Here is a 20,000-nt window from a genome sequence, read left to right as displayed (position 1 = left end):
AAACCTGGCTATTTTCTTATGAAAAGAAAACCTGGCTATTTTTTTTTTATAAAAAGAAAAATCGGTTAATTTTTTTTATAAAAGGAAACCTATTTTTCCCATAAAAAGAAAGCCTGTCTATTTTTTTCTATAAAAAAGTGGCTTTTTTTATAATAAGAAAACTTGGCTATTTTTTTTAAAGAAATCAGACTATATTTTTTTTTAAAGAAACCTGGCTATTCTTTATAAAAGAAAACCTTACTATTTTTTTTATAAAAAGAAAACCTGGCTATTTTTTTTATAAAGAAGAAAACAGGGTTTTTATTTTTTAAAGACAACCAGGCTATATTTTTAAAAGAAATCCTGACTATTCTCTATAAAAGAAAACCTCAATATTAATTCGTTCGTAATGTATTATTGATAAAACCAAGTTTGTTATATGACTGAAAAATAAAATAATAAACGGTTCCTCATACGTTTAAGAGCAGGGGATAATCAAAGAAAATCGTAAAGGAAAAAATTAGTTTTACAGCGTTCTTGCATGTCAATAAGGTAAGAATTCTGTTCTAGGTAAAAATATAAGAATATTTCTTTTTAAAAACTACATACATGTCGAAAATATAAGAATATGTTTTTATTTGTTGAAAGACAATTTGTCTGTATGTCAAAAATATAAGAATGTTGTTTTATATGTTAAAGATATAAGATTATGCTTTTATTAGTCCAAGAAAATATATATATAACTTTTGGTAAAAAATATAAGAATATTTGTCAAAAAAATATTTGTTTATATGTCAACATTAAGAATGCATTTTTATATGGCAAAATATAAGGATTTACATTCTTATACGTGCATTTCCTTTAGGAAGCTGTGCATTATATTTACAGTGCTCAAAATAATATTCGAAAATAATACTTTACTGAACTTTCCTTACTCTACATCGCCATTGGACGAAGTGATCGAAATATTGTTGCTTAAACAATGATATTATGAATTTCGGCTACTTCTACCATTTGCCAGGTGTTAAGGCGTAGCCTACGTGGTACGCATTAGTGGTGTTCATTTACGATATTTTGTTGTTTGTTATGTTGTGATATTGAGGACGATTTTATTAATGAAACGGGTTGGGTAGTGAATTAATTGCCATCCAGTTGGCACATAGACATACTTACTTGATTGGCATGAGTAATTCAATCAGCATTTTTCCTTTTGAAAAATCTTACTGACGCCATACAAACTACTTTGTTGTTCTTGTTCGTGTTCTTGGGAGGGGGGTGATGTGGTAGGGAAGGTCTATAGAAGAGCCTAAAAATGTCTGAAAAATGTGTTTCGCGTTGAGTTAAAGATACAAGAGTTTTAGGATAAGATATTTATGGTTTATTTGTTAGAATAAAAATGTAGAAAATTATTAATGTGCATGTTAAACAACACAGAAAAATTATTTTAATGAAATATAACGTATTTACTTTAGTTTTCGTTGGTGAGACAAGGCTCTATTCAATCATAGATTTTAGCCCGTTTTAATTTACAACTTTTACGGGCAGTGTAAATCCTGCACGCGTCCCGAGGAAGCTGGAGGTCGGATAACGCCTTGTTCGTGAAAATGATGTCATTAAGATTCATTGGAAGGTGGGATTTCAGATTATTGTCTATATCTTTCCAATCCAGGATTTGTAACTGGAAGAGTTTAGTATACTGTCAGTATGAAATCACTCACTGTGCTTTCATTCCCGACGTTCTGTTTTCTTCAGACAGAGAGAAAGCTAATGAGCTCAGATGGGATAATGATCAGGTAATCAGCGAGTTGTTCAAGATTGGTGATGACCGAAAAAAGAAAAGGATGCTTGGCTGACGGTAATTAGCATATTTTGCTTCTGAAGATCCAGAATTTTCTAGATCCTAGAATTTCTTTCCTTGCATATCTTATATCTTATTTTGCTTTAGAGTTTTTTTTCTTTTTATCCTAGGGAACCTGGATGACAGGGAGGAAATATTTTAGATATATATCAATTCACCCGTCGCCCCTGAAGGATGGTCAGCAGATTAACAGGTCATATTGAATTGGGGACGGTTGTGGGGGAGGGGGACGGGCGGGCGTAAGGTCGAAATGTGATCACCATACGCCTAAGTGTATCTTTCCAGCGTTTAATCGAGGCACCCCGAATAGAAATCTATCTTTCGGTAGTCTCGGTATAATGCTACATTAGCCGTGGCCCATGAATCCTTAACCACGGCCCAGAGGTGGCCTGTCCTATATCGTTGCCAGATGCAGGTTTATGCCTAAGTTAACATTAAATAAAATAAAAACCACAGGGGCTAGAAGGCTGCAATTTGGCATGTTTGATGATTGGAGGGTGGATGATCAACGTACTAATTTGCAGACCTCTAGCCTCTTCAGTTTTGAAGATCTAAGGGCGGACGGACAACAAAGCCGCCACATTAGTTTTATTTTACAGAAAACTAAAAACAGACGGATAACACACCCATAATAGTCTCTCTCACTATATCACTTCCGTCTCTCTCTCTCCTTCTTCTTCCTCTCTTCCTACTCTCTCTCTTTATTCCTCCACAATTCAATGTTTGTAATTTCCCTCCCTCTTCTCTCTATAATTTCTCCACATTCAAGTGTTTGTATAATTTCTCTCTCTCTCTCTTTTATTTCTCCACATTCCAATGTTTTTTTCTCTCTCTTCTAATTTCCTCTCTCGTCTCCTCTCTCCTCCCATCTCTCTTCTCTCCTCCCCTATCCACATTCAAAGTTTCTAATCATTCAATTGTTCTCCCTCTATTTCTCCCACATTCAATGTTCTAATCAACTCCTTTTCTCTCGCCTCCTCTCTCCTCTCTGCTCTCTCTCTCTCTCGCTCAGGGCTAGCACAAAACAAACGAGAGCGTTCCTGTATTACGTTGGCGCCATACATTGTTAGTTTTGGCCAAAGAACAAGAAGAAAAAAGAAATAATTCGGACAGCTCCCTCTGGTAGCAAAACAGAAACCACCGAACAAACAAAAGAGGGGGAAAGGAATAAGAGGAGAGATTGAAGACGAAAGTAAACAGTGAGAGAGGAAAACTCAACGAGAAGAGGGCGAATGAAAACTGACTGATTATCTTTGACCAGAAAATGAACAGTATCGATTTGTTTAGCGCAAGAGCTAAACAAACAGCAACCTTGGGCCGTGAATCCTTCAATGAGGTCGGAATCCTCATTCTCCTCTCACTCTCTCCTCTCTCCTCTCCTCTCCTCCTCTCTCTCACTCTTTATTTCTCCATATTCAATGTTGTAATCTCCTCTCTCTCTCTCTATTTATTTCTCCACATTCAATAGTTCAAAAATTAATTTTAATTTCTATTTTATCTCTCGCTCTCTCTCTCTCCTCTATTCTCTCTCTCCTCCTCTCTCTTCCACATTCATTTTTTTCTCCTCTCTCTCATAAGGAGTGTCACAATCTTTTTATTGTCTATATCTTCTTAGTTTTCAAGTTCATTGTCAATTATTTCCAGTAAAGTGCTTTTTGTATTCATCTCTCTCTCTCTCTCTCTCTCTCTCTCTCTCTCTCTCTCTAGCAGTGGAGAAACCAAGGATATGTCATAGATTACAAATATTACCCTTTGATTAAGCTTTGTTCTTTGTCAGATAATTAAAGATGCGCCATATTGATCTTGCTACAATATCTGGGACACCTTGTTATCATAATGTTTTCAAATTCATTAATTGTTTTTAAAGTTATTAATGAGCGCAGTAAGTTTTCGTCTTCATTTCAAGGTAAATAAGAATCATACTCGGAATGTTTGATTGGATTTTGAACGTAAACAAAAAGAAAAAAAATGTAAAACGAAAAAAACGAAGCTACTTCGGCCACAATCAGGTTTTCGCTACAGCCCTAATAATGCTGTATGAAACTCTCAGCCACGGCTTATGTGACCCGTTCGCCGCCCATGAAACTTTCAAGCTACGACCCGGTGGTGGCTTGTGTAGTTGGCACCTCTAGCAGTGCCAGACGCACCAATCGATGGGGTAAGCTTTAGAAACGTTTAAATTAAAACATAAAGCCAGCCGAGGCTAGGAGGGCTGCAATTTGGTAATGCCTTGATGAAATTGGAGGGGTGGATGATCAACATAACCATTTTAGACAGGCCCTCTAAGCCCTCAGTCATTTTTTTAAGAAATTTGAAAAGAGGCCAAAAAGCAGCTACCAACAGGAATTTGATTCGTTGGGTAGATAATCGGAAGCGCCCAACGAAAAAGACTCGTTAGCGTTTCAAAGCACGCCCACTGATTCCTGGAGGTAAACCATAATCTAATCCTGACTTTAATTAGGCGAGTTTTTATATTCTTACAAATTTCAAACATTGCGGGGAATAAATTTTAAAATTGTTTTTTTATTTCATTTTATTTCTTTTTTTTTTTTTTTTATTCGGAAAATATTTTATTACTAAAATTAAGATATGATTAACGTAATATTCCTTCCATCAATGTTAACGATGTTAAGAATTCTCTCCTCTCTTCTCTTCTCTCCTCCTTCTATCCTATCGCTCCCTCTCTCTCTCTCTCCACCTAAGCTGGAACCTACAACAGTCGACTGATGACGTGGTACTTATACACAAATAAGGTCAGCTGAGGTATATTGGAACTGGATGTTCGAACAGGAATGAGAGAAAGAGAGAGAGAGAAGAAGAGAGGAGAAGAGAGAGAGAGAGAGAGAATCCTGGAAATGGCTGGTACTATAGCAAAGATCATGTAAGGTCAAGAATCAATTTCAAGAATGTTTCTGTAGAAAAGAAACAGATTCCACCGAGTTCGAGGGGTTAGGCGTTGCAGAACCGAAGGTTAAAGCTTATAAGAACTGCTCAGTTGCAGACGAGATTGAAAGAAAGAACAATGAAGACGGAATAGAAAGAAAGAAGAAGAAGAAAAAGAAAAGAAGAAGAAAGAAGGGAAGAAGGACCAGGGAAAAGGAGGATGGAGGAGGAAAGGAGGGACAGTCAAGAAGCGAGGAAATCCAGGAGATTTGGGAGGGAGGATTTAATGGCGAAACAAAACGTCAGAGTGAGTTATTTCAGCCAGAAAAAGGAGTTTTACTTTTATTGAAGTAATTTGGCCGATAGAACAAAATTTCTCCGGGACACGGCTTTAGGAACGGGAAAAGGGGGTCGGGTGGAGGGGCCGGGGGGGGGGGCCGGGGGGGTGGGGGGGCCATAAAAGACAAGGATTATAGTGAGGCATTCAGAAGAATCACGTCGATTCCTAGGATTCGAGATTTAACGTTCGAAAAAATACCCCATAATTAGAAACTGGAAAGCTTGAAATCTGCTCTGCATTAAATGGACATTGAAAATCATAAAAAAAAAAGTTTTTAATTTTTTATAATTTAAAATTTAAAAATCAAATGTGGTCAAAAAAATTGAATCCTCACGAAGAAATCTGATATAATTAATCGATCAATTTTGGTCTTTGTTTAGCTTGTACTTTAATATCAAAGGCGGTTGAGGCGAAACGTGTTTAGATTAAACGATACATTTCTCATTTATGTGCTTTATTTTGTTTAGTTTCAACTTCGGTAATTAGTTATCTTTCGTCCCTTTTATTGCTTTTGTATTACTTTCAATTCAGTTTCCCTCATCCGCAGCTATTCGTTTTATTCTGTTCTTTTGTTTTGTCCCTTTATTAGCCATTTTAGTTTCCTCCACAATTCAATGTTGTTTTTAATCCACTTCCATTGTCCCTTTAACCTTTTTTTCTAGGTTTTTGAGTTCCATCGTCAATATTTCCATAAACTCCTTTGTATATTTATTTATACCTCTTCTCTCTCTATTTCTCCTCTCTCTAGATCCTCTCGTCGGTCCTCTCCATCTCTCTCTCTCTCATTGGTAGTGTTACAATCATTTATTTTTTAAATGTTTTTCTAGTTTTGAGTTCATCGTCAATATTCCAATAACTTTGTATATTTATATAACCCCCCCTCAACCCACCCCCTCTCTCTCTCTCTCTCTCTCTCTCCTCTCCTCATCCTCCTCCTCGTCTCCTCGTCTCTCCTCCTCTCACTAGCTCATACAAACATTGTTGCAAATCGTTTATTCTATTACGGTTTTGTTTTCGAGTTTTGAGTTTCAATCGTCAATAATTTCCAATAACCTCTCTCTCTCTTCTCATCCGCGCCCTCGTTCCAGTCCTCTCTCTCTCCTCCTCTCATCTTCTCAACCATTTCTCGTCAATCCATCCACCCCTTTTTTCGCCGACTGGAGATCGTATTCTCCTGGACTAATCTTGCGAGAGCTAATTCCACCATCAATGTTCGGTCGGGGGTGTTTTCCTTTATCATCCCCTAATAACCTGGAAGTCTTTTTTGGCTGTAATGGGATTTTGCCTTGTTAAAGCGAGGAAATGATTTTTTGTCTCCTTTTTTTTGGTCTTGCTTTCTTCAAGGTCTTTACCTCCGTAAATATTTAATCAACGTGGGGAATATATAACATATATATTAACATATATATATATAATATTATATTATATATGATATATATCTAATGTATTTATATAAACATATGTATATATATATATATACATACATATATATTTCTATTATGTATATATATATATGGGGTATATATAACATATGTATATATACATCTATAAATATTATAATTAATATCTAAATATATTATTAATATAATATAATATAGGTATATATATATATATATTATAAGGTATATATATGTTGTAATATCTAATAATATAATATATTACATATATATAACGTATTAAATGTAAATTCCTATATATAATATATATATTATTAATATATAGATAAATTATATATAATATATATATACAAATATATATACATATCTAATAATAAGAATATCTATAATATTCTAATATATATATATATTAACTATTATCTATAATATATATATATATATTTATCTCTTCGCGTCTCCGGTACACGTCTCCTTTGTAGGCATAATTCAGATTTATCCTATTTTCCCAGGCGATTTTTTAGTAATTTTTATTTTATTCAACTTTTTTTTGTTCCTTATTTTCCTTCAGCATTTAGTTATCATTTCCTTTGCATTTATTCCTTTTTTTCAACACGAAAATGGACTCCCGTTGTTCCCAAATCCCAGACAGTGATAATTTTCCCTTCGTCTCCCCTTTATTCGATCCTCATTCCTTCATCTCTCCTCTCCGTCGTCTCACGCATCCTTTCATTCTCAATCTCGGAGGACGGTCATTTCCTCCATCTTCTTTTTTTCCCCTTTTTTCGGGTCACCCTAAAAAGGTTCCCGTAAAGTCCCACTGGCGATAAAGGACGGACGATGGCCTGGGAATGAATACCCCGGGAATTATCTTCGCTCCTGATTTTCGTTCGGCAATTGCCACTACTTGGTTGGGCTCCTCTCTAAATCCTCTCTCCTCTCTCCTCCTCCTTCATCTCTCTCTCTCCTTCTTTCAATTGCCAATTGGGTTTTTAATGCAATTGGGTTAAAAAGTTAAAGCTACATTGATGATGCTATATTTAATATAACACTAACGGCATTATACATACGTAATATATATAGAGTAAGAGAGTAATATGAGAGGTATATATATAACTATAGAAATATTATATATATAATATGTATAGTAATTCGATACAGGCAATAGAAGAGTTTCCGTGGGAATCCGGAGACGAATAAAAATAATTAAATATCTCTTAAAATGTCCCAAGGGCTTGCCAATGAACAAAGCCATCCTTTATTGTTTTGGCGACTAGTTTCGGAGATTTACGTTTCCTCCGGTCACGGGTGCAATCTATAATGGAATATTTATTTACAATTAAAAATTCAACTGACGCAATATTAACGTTAGCATTAAAACCAAGGCAAAATAAGATAAAATTTCAGAATTAACTATAAGTTACCTTAAAATAAGCAGAGCAAAATAAATTAAAATTAAACAAACACAAAAATAAAACAAGACAAATATTAACCTAAAGCCAACAGCAAGAAAAATCCTTAAATATAGACAACTAACAAACCTGTTTGTTGTCAAGAGAAAGGCAGAAAAAAAATCCCTAAAAACCCAGCTATTCAACCAGACGTTTCATTATTACCAAAGAGAGGTTTATTCGGGCTTATGGGTATATTAGAGATTCACCACTCTCTTCCGAGCTCAATTTGCGTTGTTTCTCAATAAGGACGAAAAGGAATCTTAAACATTGATAGGAATTGGTCATTATTCTTCCAGTGATTAGACGAATAGCACTTAAATGAGGTTTGATTAATGCCACATTTGGTCCTAACAGATCTTCCGAGATGTTCGAAGAAATGCGACAACCCTGAAACTGTCCTCTTTAGATTTTCCAATTTTCCTACAATTGCATCTAATCAAGCAATGACACTTATACTTCAATACATAATAGCTGACTGCCCAAGCTCAGTTACGGTATCACATCCCTTGTAACCTGAAGAATTTTAAGTTTTTTTTGTAATTGTAGATGTAGGCTTTGAAATAAACCACTCGGAAATTGTCTACTTTGTGGGGTAGAATTCATGCAAAAGTTTGGTTTAATCTTTTCCTTAAGCGAGAGCAAAGGACCTATTTTTCCAAGAAACTTGATGGGGAAAATATCGTAACTGCTCCCAGTTGACAAGGTCACGGGTTGTTGATTTTGGAAGTTATAAATTTTTGAAGCCTTCGCCTTTCCTATATAACGTACTCAGTAAACACTTTGCTAAAGCCATTCAAAAATAAGCACTGCTTGAGGAAATTATACTCCTAGGCCATATTAACATTTTTGAACATATATTAAAGCTTCTCGATATTAAGGTCGTAATCAAATTTCCTCTTGAACTGCAACCAGGAATAAATGAGGACATTTTGGTGGTCAAACCCGGAGAAAGTCGGTTTTCCTATAAACAGATGTTGAGAAACCCGTTTTCACTGTGTCTGATTGGTATATCAAGAAAGGCCAAAAGCTTTCCACTTCGCCTTGGTTTCTGAAGTGAATTTCGATATTGCTTGTGTTTTGAGTTAAGTTTTAATGTAACTTATAGTAATTTATTGTAAATTAGATCTTAATTTTGCCTTGTATTGAATTTAAATTAACTTATAATTACGTCAATAATTTTAATTTAATTGAAAAATAATTCCATTACCATTTATAGATTTGCCCGATGACGGAGGAAACGTAAATCTCCGAAACTAGTCGCGAGGAATTAAGAAAAGCCCTGGTTTGAGAGAGAAGGAAGATATAATATATATATAATATATCCCTAATATATAATAATATTTTTAATAGTTAAAATTTCAATCCACCATGTATTCAGATTAAATTATTACGAGGCTAACAAATGTTCCTTTAATATTTAATTAAGCTCTAACCTCGGAAACTAATAATATTTTTCCCAACATAGTAATCCAAACTAAAAAATTACCCTTCGGCTTTTACCATATATGAAAACTATAAACTAATTCCGAAGTGGTAGAAGGCGAGAATGCGATAAATTAAAGGGTCATTTTGGTAGTTTCTGAAAAAATACATTTAACCTCCAGCAAGAAGCGTCACCAACGGCCCAATTTTTTCCTTACTCATAACTTACGTCATAACTCCAAGATTGGCATTCTATTTGCAAAGACACTAACGGCCAAATTACACTCCCAAGACTATTTCTCGATAGATCCTTCAAGAGAAAATGATTAAGAAAGGAACAAAACACTTAATCAACAAGAGGCGAGTTTTCCGGCAAACAGACGAGTGGTTCATTTCACGACTTAGCGATATTGCAGCCTGGGTGGAAATGCCAGTGAAGTGGATAGTTAAAATGAAAACAACAATTCTTGAGATTAAGTTGCGTTCGTCTGAGTTCCATCAATTCTTTTGGAGAGAGGAAAGCGAGGAAAGAAAATTATTTTAATTTCTTACGAGAAGGTAAAACCAATTATGTAGCCGAGAATATTCATAGTTGAATGTCTTCGGCGGCATACGTGTCACTGAGAGAGAGAGAGAGAGAGAGAGAGAGAGGGTCCAGACTCTTGTAATGAAGTGATGATCACCATGAGTCTAGCAATATATCTATATATCTCATTCGAATGACCGAGTCATACATAATGTGCTTCAATTGAACTTACGTTGAACTGTGCAATAATGATCGTTCTGGTGTTGTATGTAGTTTACCATGACGGTACGGTCCCAACTCCAAGAAGAGCTATTCTAATCTTAGGAACGTTTTATTTCCTTGTTTCTTTTTAATCGGGTACGTGACGATAATGAGAATGAAATGCAGGCTTTTTCTGGATGTGGTGATGTGAATGAACGACCCTTGTCATCTTCGATGACGAGATAGTGCCAGTCGTCATTCAACCTTTGGCTGCCAAAAGAGATTACGCAGGCGCCCAACCCTTGGCAAGCCTAAAAGAGAATGCAGTGTCAGCTCCCAACCTTTGCACAAAAGAGATGTGTCCAGTCCGTCCAAAATTGCAACACTTTGGCAGCCAAAGAGATAGTTGGCCGCGCAGCCAACCTGCAAGGGCCCAAAGCGGACATTTGAAGTGGAAGGCCATTGAACTTATTGGAAGAATGGTAGAGCCTAATGTGTAGGAACTGGAGATAGCTGTGTCCAGTTGGCGGTTTCTGTTCTCTTTCTCTTGTATTATGACTTGAGGTGCCTTTTGGAATGTAGCAAGGGGCTTCCTTTCTTCATGCCTGAGGGCATCACACTATATTCGAATAACGGGGCTTAAACAGAGGGTTAACGGTTCAACTGAAGCCTGAAGGAAGGAAGCCTTCTTCTTCCTCCTCTCTCTCCGTCTCCTCCTCCTCCGTCTCTCTCTCTCCTCTCCTCTCTGTGGTAAGTCAACTTCCTTCACCGTCCGGCCTGGCAATTGGCATCATCGAGGAAACGCTGTTGCGAAAGGAGACCGCACGGATATGGAACTTCCCACATGGATGCTTTATGACATTTCTGCTTCTTTACGAGGTGCCTTTTCCATTTCCAGTCTCCCATACTTTCTTCTCTCTATTTCATCTCCCACCTCCCCTCCCATTCCCTCCCCCTCCCACCCACCCACCCCAACCCCCTCCCTCCCTTCCCATCTTAAATTCTCCCCTCCCTTCTGCATGCCATCTTCTTCCTACGCTCCCCCCCCCCCTCCTCCCTCCTCCCCTGGGCGATCTCCCTTGAGAGTCGCAGCAAATGCAATTTCGTAACATGTTGCTTGTGGCGATGTGGCATCAAGCTGATGTTGCGGTTTTTGGTGACCAAGAGAGGCTCTATCTGCAATGACAACTTTCCCTCGAAGTTATAGGCATTTAACATGTTTTGGTTCTTTTTAATTTTGATTTCTTTTTTTCACTTCCCAATTTCATTTCAACGTTGAGTCTTTAATTGCCTTCGCTTTTTGTTTGCGTTTACAGCTTACCGAAAATTACTCCCCTTACTTTAAAATTTATTTTGTTTGAAGTTTCTTACAGAAATTTCCTATAGAATAGCGGAAGGTTTGGCTTGTGTCTTGAACAACCCCGATGCAAAAGGCTTTGCCAAGCTTATGCGTGCAAACTGGCCTGCAAAGGAAAAAATCAACAACTTTGGTGCTGCCTGTGTCGCTTAACTTAGTAACAAAATTGATCAGTTCTTCCCGAAGTTATATCCCCCACAGTTCTACTGGTCGTAACATCGTATCGAAAAGTGACACAACAGCCCCCGTGGACCTGTTTATTTTTAATTAGTTCAATGGTTGTATTGTTTTGTATGTTGTGTGTGTTTTTCTTTTTTTTTAATAATAAATTTCCCTATTTAAAAAGTCTCTCGTCCTCTCTCTCTTCCAATCCTCTCCTCCCTCTCTTCACCTCTCACGTCCTCTCCTCACTCTCTCATCTCTCGTCCCTCCTCTCTCTCTCTCTCTACATATTTTAGTTCTTCAAGCTTCAAGCGAATTTTCTCTTGTTTTAACATTAAACGAAAAACCCAACAACAAAAAAATATGGAGTGGAAACCTAGAACTGAACAGAGGTAACTAATAACATCCCATTGTGGGAACTTCCTTCACCATAAAGATATATATAGACCAAACATTGAATAAACTTGCCGCCACCAGAAGAAGTTGGTAAACAGTCAAGCAGTGTTGGAAGAGTTTAAAAAAGTAAAGACTAGACAAAATCATTAGGACCACTGAACGAAGGGTAAAACCTGCTCCTAGAGATAAGTAAGCACACGATGTCTCCTCGGTTGGACTAATAAGTCTTTGAGACATCCTAATCCTTGTAACTCATTGTAACTCCTTCTCCCAATACGGTGTACCCCAGAGAGAAGGATTTGAGTAGACACGAATGTGTCTAAAAGGCGCCACAAAAATTGCCCATACTGATGGGTATTAATTTTGTATTTAATCAATATCACTGGTCGTACTACATTAAGTTTATATTCTTTCATATGGTGACTTAGACGTCCCTCATTTTCCAAACCTTCTCATTTATTGCTCTCACGTTCTATTATTTTCATTATTATATTCGTCATTGGTAGTTCCTCTTATCTGCTTTTTTTCCTATAGGTTACCTGCATTTTAACGACCACTTGATAAAAGGTACGACGCACCACATTAAACGACCCGTGACCTCAGCACTCCCTGGGGTACTTCCAAAATTACCAAGGTCGTTCCGACGTCAATTACCTAAAGGCAGTCTGCCAATCAATCAATCAATCCCAGGACTTTTAATCAGTCGCTCCATAGCCTTAGTATTCTAACGTCCCTATTAATCTTTTGCCTTCTTCCGCACTTTACCTCAGTAGTGACGATGATATAATATGATATTTGAATTAAAGGTTAGAATAAATATGATATCTCATTTGAATTAAGTTTTAGAATAAGATATTATGCGAATGTGGACTTTCTCGTTGTGCCCTCTAAATGATGATGAGGAAGTTCAGAGATTTCGGTTCTGATATTCCACATTTAATTGTGAAGCGAAAACGAGCCCTGTCCGTCAGATATGAAAAAATGATGCCTGCATCTCCCGAGGCTGGATGGATATATGAGCTGGTCACGATTACTGGAAGCTCCAAACATATTCTTAATATCCTGAGTTTAGTTTATGGCTATGCAAGAGGTCATAGTGAACATAATACTGCCAAATGATATATACAAATAGTTAAGTATATCCTAGTTTAACCAGACCAATGAGCTGATTAACAGCTCTCCTAGGGCTGGCCCGAGGGATTAGACATTTTTACGTGGCTAGGAACCAATTGGTTACCAAGCAACGGGACCTACAGCTTATTGTGGGATCCGAACCACATTATATCGAGAAATTAATTTCTAATCACCAGAAACAAATTCCTCGGATTCCGCGTTGGCAGAGCGGGGAATCGAACTCGGGACTACTGAGTCGGTTGGCGAGGACGTCAGTCACTCGTCCAACGAGAAACTGAAATATGCAAAGGAAATTTGGGTTAGTGAGCCCAAATTCTGTACTGGGATCAGAATAAATTTTGGGTTATTCATCCACATACCTAATGAGACCAGATACTAGACTGAGTTCAAAATCATCCCTTTTCGCCTGTGTGAAATAATGAAAGTGCTCCACGTGAGCCTATGGCTGAAATGATGGGATCAAAGAACCAAATCTTCGTCCATTCTACAATCCATTACTGTACCTCCTTTCATATTCTCTTTCTTCCATCTTACTTTCCACCCTCTCCTAACACTTGATTCATAGTTGCGAGGTTTTCCTCCTGTTACACTTTCCAAACTTTTACTGTCAATTTCCATTTCAGCGCTGAATGACCTCATAGGTCCCAGCGAAATATGTAATCACTGTAATTCTCCTGTTAGTTCAAAAGGAATTGACACATTATTTACGGTTGCTAAACTGTACCTGACGAACCTCAGATCTCAGTTCTAAGTAAGATCATCGTCCCTGTGGAACATGACAGAGAATGAATACGATACAGACTGTTTTCTCTCTCTTTTTTTTTCTGAGAATTTCTTCAGAGAACCCACTGGAAACCGCTTGGCAAAGACCCCCTTTCTTCACACACAGATAAGTATCTTTGAGAGGATGGGGTCTATTTTTCTAAGTCGTCTTACGTAACACGTCTCTCTCTCTCCTCTCTCTCTCTCTCTCTCTCCTGAGTGTGCGTATTAGGGATTGTTAAGCGGAAATGAGACAGTGATAACACATGTCTGCTTTGAATCTATATGATTGTTGGTTTAAGTAATTTTCTTCAAATAATTCATATTTCCTTATTTTTATGATCACTCTACAAATAATTCATATTTCCTTACTTTTATGATCACTCTACTTTAAGAGTAAAAATAGCAATTATCATCTCCTTTTCATTTAAGTGACATGATCAGATCATACTCGTGATTTCTTTATCTCTTACTTTAGTTATTGACCGAATACGATTATGAAATAGATTCAACCTGATTTCTGTGAAGACTTTGTTCCTCTGCTTTTCATTTAATGGATCGTCCCATCTTTTTTTTCTGATTTGTGTGATTTTTCCCAAAGAATTTGACATGTTACGTTACGTGTTGATGTACCACTGGCAAATAAGGGTGTATTTAATGATAGATGGCTTATATTTTCATGGTTGATGTCAGTTTCATCCGATAATGAAGGTTGCATGTGTAGTATGTGTCTACCTAATCACAAGTTAAAGATGTACAAATGACGGTACTGGCCAGCATCACCCCAAATATGTTTTCCCTGTGTGTGTGTGTTTTTTTTTTTCTTTTGCTTATCAAGGTGCGAGGAAGATTCGTAAAGAAAAAGAACTCGGCTCTTATTACCTTGGCCCTCCAAACTCATTCTCCCCCACCCTCCCCCCCCCACCCCCCCCTCTTCATCATAACACTCCACCATAACCTCCCCTCCTTTTATCTTCCTTCCTATACAAACATACTCCCCTCACTTGAGGCCTTCTTTTGAACATATTCTTGTGAAGAGTTTTCCCCTCGTATGGTAAAAAAAACTCGCCCATCCTTGGTGAGTTTTATATAGTTTTTTTCCCATGGCTGCTACAGGCAATAGGCGGTTCTGCGTAATTTTAAACTAGCGTGTCAACAGATCTGGCGATTATCGTGAAAGTGTTAAAATTATATTAATGCCAATGTCTGCAGTTGAAGCTAGGTGGCCCTCAGCAGCTTTCGTTGTCCTTTCATGGCGAGATCGATTCATTTATATAGAGGGGAAAAAAAGGAAGAAGCAGCTTTTAAATTATATGGTATTCTTTGATGGTTAATATACTTGCATCTTGCCATATCAACCATCTTTTTTTCTCCTTTATATGAAAAAATGGAAAATCAGGTTTTTTAAATTGTTTTTAAAATTATTTCAGTGTTGAGGAAATGAAATAGTTTTTTGCGCTGATATTATGCAGGGAATAAACGCTGACATAGACAAACGCCTTTTGAATGTGCATATTCGTAAATACTTGCACAAATACTTGTGTGTGTGCATCTCACACTCTGCAGAAACGAACAGCTGCTCTGGAATGCCCAATTCTCCACTCTTATCCTGCCCGTGGCAATCATTATCATCAGCAGTGGCGCCTTGTTTGGAAGAGAATGCCAGGCGCTCACACAAGTGATTGCAAATTAAATATCTTTGTCCTTTTATGCCGCATCCCGTTGGTGGTGCGAATAAATTCCCTTTTACTTCAAATGCATTTTCCTCCCCTCCCTCCCCCCCCCCCCCCCTTTTTTTTTTTTTTTCCCCCCCCCACCCCACCCACGAGGATGGCATTCCTCTCTTCTCTCTCTCTCTCTCTCTCTCTCTCTCTCTCTCTGTTTGTCCCTTTTTTCAAAGGGGTCGTTGGCTGGGTCGCAGGATACAGCCTTTGGACAATTTTTAAAGGCATGGTACCATTTCATGGAAATGTCAGGGAATATTTGTTGTTGTTGTTGTTGTTGTTGGCAAGGCGTAATATTGTTTTGATATGTTGCATTGCATTGTCATCCATTTAGAATAATGCTTTGATGCCTTATATTGTTGTCTGTGCTTGATCTGCATACACCATTGCTAGCAATAATGAGATTGCTGTACTTTCTCCAGGGCTTGCTATCCCCTCTTTTATCCAAAGGTATTTCTTGCCATTGCTTATCACTGTTTCAAGCGCCTCAGTGGCGTGGTCGGTATGGTGTTGGCTTACCACCTCGGTGGCCCCGAGTTCGATTCTCGGGCATTCCGTTGAGGTGTGAGAGATGTGTATTTCTGGTGATGGAAGTTCACTCTCGACGTGGTTCGGAAGTCACGTAAAGCCGTTGGTCCCGTTGCTGAATAACCACTGGTTCCATGCAACGTAAAATCACCATACAAACAAACAAACAAAGAACAAACTGCTTCAGAATCTTTACTTATATTTTGCACATACGCTCTCAGGTTTTTTCCAGTTCGCCAATCACTTTCCGTTTCATAAGACAAGTTGCATATTGAACGTCCCTCGTCTTCAATGTTTTATGTGGTATTACCGTATTTCACTTTTCTTGCAAACGTTCAACCTGATGTCTACTTTTCTGCGGAATGAAATTTATTTTCATTCAGGCTTCGTTGTTTGGATAAAGAAGGTCCCTGATGGTGATTATTCTCTTTTAATTACATTCCTTAATGAAACAAGCGCCATTGTAATCAGGTTTTGCCGTAAATTGTATTTCACCCGGATGAATTTAGCGTCGCGAAATTTGTGGTAATCAATTGTTTATAATGATTATAGTTATTGCTTTTCAAGTTTTGGCAATCATTGCTAAGGGAAATACATTTTTGAGGAGTTTATGCATAAATATACCTATGAAAATGATATGTAAGTCTAATATTTTTTCCCTTGTAAGGATGGTGTAACTGCTGTTGTAAGCTAAAGAATTTAATGTGTATTCCTTTTAGATATTCTTGGAACATTAAAAATTGTAGTATCTGCTAGAACTATGCAGATTTCTTATGAATATATGAATCTTTTCCCCTCATAGGATGTTCATATATATAAATATATATATATATAAATATAATATATATATATATATATAATATAATTATATAAATATGATAATATATATATATATCTATATATATATATATATATATATATATATACTATATATTAATATATATATATATATATAGTATATATATATATATATATATATATATATATATATATATATATATATATATATATATATATATATATATATATATATTATCACCATATATATATAAGTGTATATGTACATTATATATATATATATATATATATATATATATATATATATATATATATATATATATATATATAGTATATATATGATTGTTCGTATTCTATCTCTAAAATGTTTCATGGCTAATTTTGTCAAGAGCATTTTCTCTTTCCTCACTATTCCCATATTCTCTTCCCATCTTCCATTCGCGCTGTTCCTGCCGTCTTGTCCTTTTAATTCATGGGTCTTCCTTCCTCTTCCTCCGCAGGCCTCTGAAGGGAGCGTTCGGAAGACGCCACAGTATGTTGCCTCCGTTGCTGGTGGTGGTGGGCTTCTTTACCTCACACCTCATTCCAGGTAAGTTTCCTCACTGAGTTTAATCACATTCCAGGTAAAGTTTCCTCACTGGGGTGTTTTTTTTTCTTCTTCTTCCTCTTGTTCTTTTTTGTTTATTTATTTTTTTTACTAAAAGGAAATCTCATTCCATGTAAGTTTCCTCACCGAGGTGTTTTTTATTTTTATTTTTATTTAATATTTTACTAAAAGTAAGTCTCATTCCATGTAAGTTTCCTCATCGAGGTGTTTTATTTGTTTATTTATTTATTTATTTATTTATTTATGTATTTTTACTAAAAGAAAATCTTTTCCCAGGTAAGTTTTTCTCACTGACCCTTCTTATTTTTTAATCCTACTAAAGGGAGCCCCGTAGTGGGAGGTGGTGGTGGTGGTGGTGTCGTGCCGTCAGTGCACCTCATGCAGTGCACTGTAGGCGTTACTTAAGGTTCTTTGCAGCGTGCCTCCGGTCCCTAGCTGCAATCCTTTTCGTTCCTTTTACTATGCCTCCTTTCATATTCTCTCTCTCTTCCAACTTACTTTCCACCCTTCCACCCTCTCCTAACAAACTTTGTACAGTCAATTTCCGTTTCAGAGCTGAATGACCTCACAGGTCCCAGTGCTTAGTCTTTCAATGCAATATTAAAGAGAGTTTTTTTCCTACAATAGGTATGTTATTACATCTTTGTGTCCATTTAGTTTTTTTTTTTGTTTTTTTTTTTTTTTTTTGCCATAAATGACTTCAGTTTCATTCGATTTACTCATAGGTTTTATTACATGGCTGTTTTAACTTCCTAATTGTTTATAAAATACGAGTCGACGGCTAAATGTGTAACCATTTTCGTAAAATTTCTGTTTCTTTTACTTGAATTTTGTATTATTTACATACTTTTATTTAATTTATTTAAGAAGTTATTTTTACATTTATTTATTTTTGTCCGTCAGATACGTGAAGCATTATTCTCTCTCTCTCTCTCTCTCTCTCTCTCTCTCTCTCTCTCTCTCTCTCTCTCTCCTCTCTCTCTCTCTCTCTCTCTCTCTTTATTTTTTGAAGTAAAAATTGTCATCACCATCCCTGATAAAGCTAACTCTCTCTCTCTCTTAAAATTTGATCCAATCAAATTGTTGTGCAATTATCTATGGATTTATTAACTCCCACTATTCGTTTCGTCATATTTATTTGTCAAATAATGCAATTATATTACTACAAATATATTCAATGAAGGTTAAATCGCAACACTTAAACAGCAGTAACAATCTTAAATCGAAATTCAATAACGCCGATCGAGAAACTACTTCAATACGACCCCCATCGTATCGAACAGGTAATTACTGGACTGCGTCAGTATCCATTGTCACCAGTAATTACTCGGATATGCGCTCGTACCTAACTCGCAGTATTCTCCAATATAAGACCCAGTCTCAAATCTCATTACTGATACCAGTTTCGTGTATTCGATCTGATGCGCAGTTGTTTCGCTCGAACGAGATCATTTAGTCTGTATGATAAAATCTCTGTATTGTCAGCTTTGTATCAAGGGATGAGAAAATGTTGATTTTTCTGGTTTCGTTTAATGAATAGACGAAGTTGAGGTAAACATGAGAAGTGCTTGATCATATTTAATGATCTTGCCTCCTTACATAAAGATGTTTTTAAGACCAACAGATGATATGGGGTTTGGTAAGTACATTGCAAGGTCAAGATTATTTGCTTCATTGAAGAAGTCCTTTGTGTAAGTTCTTTTTAATAAGTCTGGAAAATTTACAGAAAGGCCACTTCTGGAATGTTTTGCCTTAACTATGAATCTATCTGTCTCTATCTGTCTATCTATCTATCTATCTATCTATCTATCTATCTATCTATCTATCTATCTATCTATATATATATATATAGGTTAAATTAAATATATGATTATATATATAAGTATATTAATAATATATATATATATATATATATATATATATATATATATATATATATATATAATAAACGTGCGTGCAGTTATTATCCAACTCTCTGGTCAGTATCGTATGTACTATATATATGCCCGAGTGTCTGTTTGTTTGTGAACGCAGGGCACCAAGTTGGAAAGGAAGGAAGGCAGGAATGCGTAGCATGCCCCCTCACCCCCCACCCCACCCCCCCCACCCCCCAAGATTAGTGCCACCTGCAAGCAAACGAGGGGAAATGGACCCAGAAGTAAAAGTTTAGTCACTGGTTCCCTCCGTCCATTAGAGACCCCTTCTCTTCTCTCTCCTCTCTCTCTCTCTCTCTCTCTCTCTCTCTCTCTCTCTCTCTCTTAAGGCAGCCTCTGATTTCCTCTACCGTTTTTTTGTTTACTTTTTTTTCTATTTTCCAGACTTCAAGTTGTCTGGTGATTAATAGAGGTCGTCTTGAAGATTGGCACAAAAGATCGGTGTTTGTGAATTTATCTGTTTGTGAATTAACCCACTATTTTAGAAACGAGGTTAATCCATTTTCATTGTTTACTTTTATTGTTTGTTATTCATGGAGGT

At 36.6% G+C, this 20,000-nt stretch overlaps 1 protein-coding gene across 8 annotated transcripts in view; it reads left to right on the top strand.

Annotated features, from left to right (window-relative positions):
* LOC135215210 (Ig-like and fibronectin type-III domain-containing protein 1) overlaps positions 1-20,000 on the top strand; it is a 485,867-nt gene that overhangs the window by 360,058 nt on the left and 105,809 nt on the right. For all 8 annotated transcript variants that reach the window (XM_064249702.1, XM_064249709.1, XM_064249708.1 and 5 more), the window contains one exon: positions 17,419-17,507. In XM_064249702.1, the coding sequence (XP_064105772.1) occupies positions 17,453-17,507 (55 nt within the window). In that variant the 5' untranslated portion in view covers positions 17,419-17,452. The remainder of the gene's footprint in view (positions 1-17,418; positions 17,508-20,000) is intronic.

This window comes from Macrobrachium nipponense, chromosome 5, assembly GCF_015104395.2.
Source record: "Macrobrachium nipponense isolate FS-2020 chromosome 5, ASM1510439v2, whole genome shotgun sequence".
Lineage (NCBI taxonomy): Eukaryota > Metazoa > Arthropoda > Malacostraca > Decapoda > Palaemonidae > Macrobrachium > Macrobrachium nipponense.
Note: the sequence above shows the minus strand (reverse complement) of the source record. Positions and strands in the feature narration are given on the sequence as shown.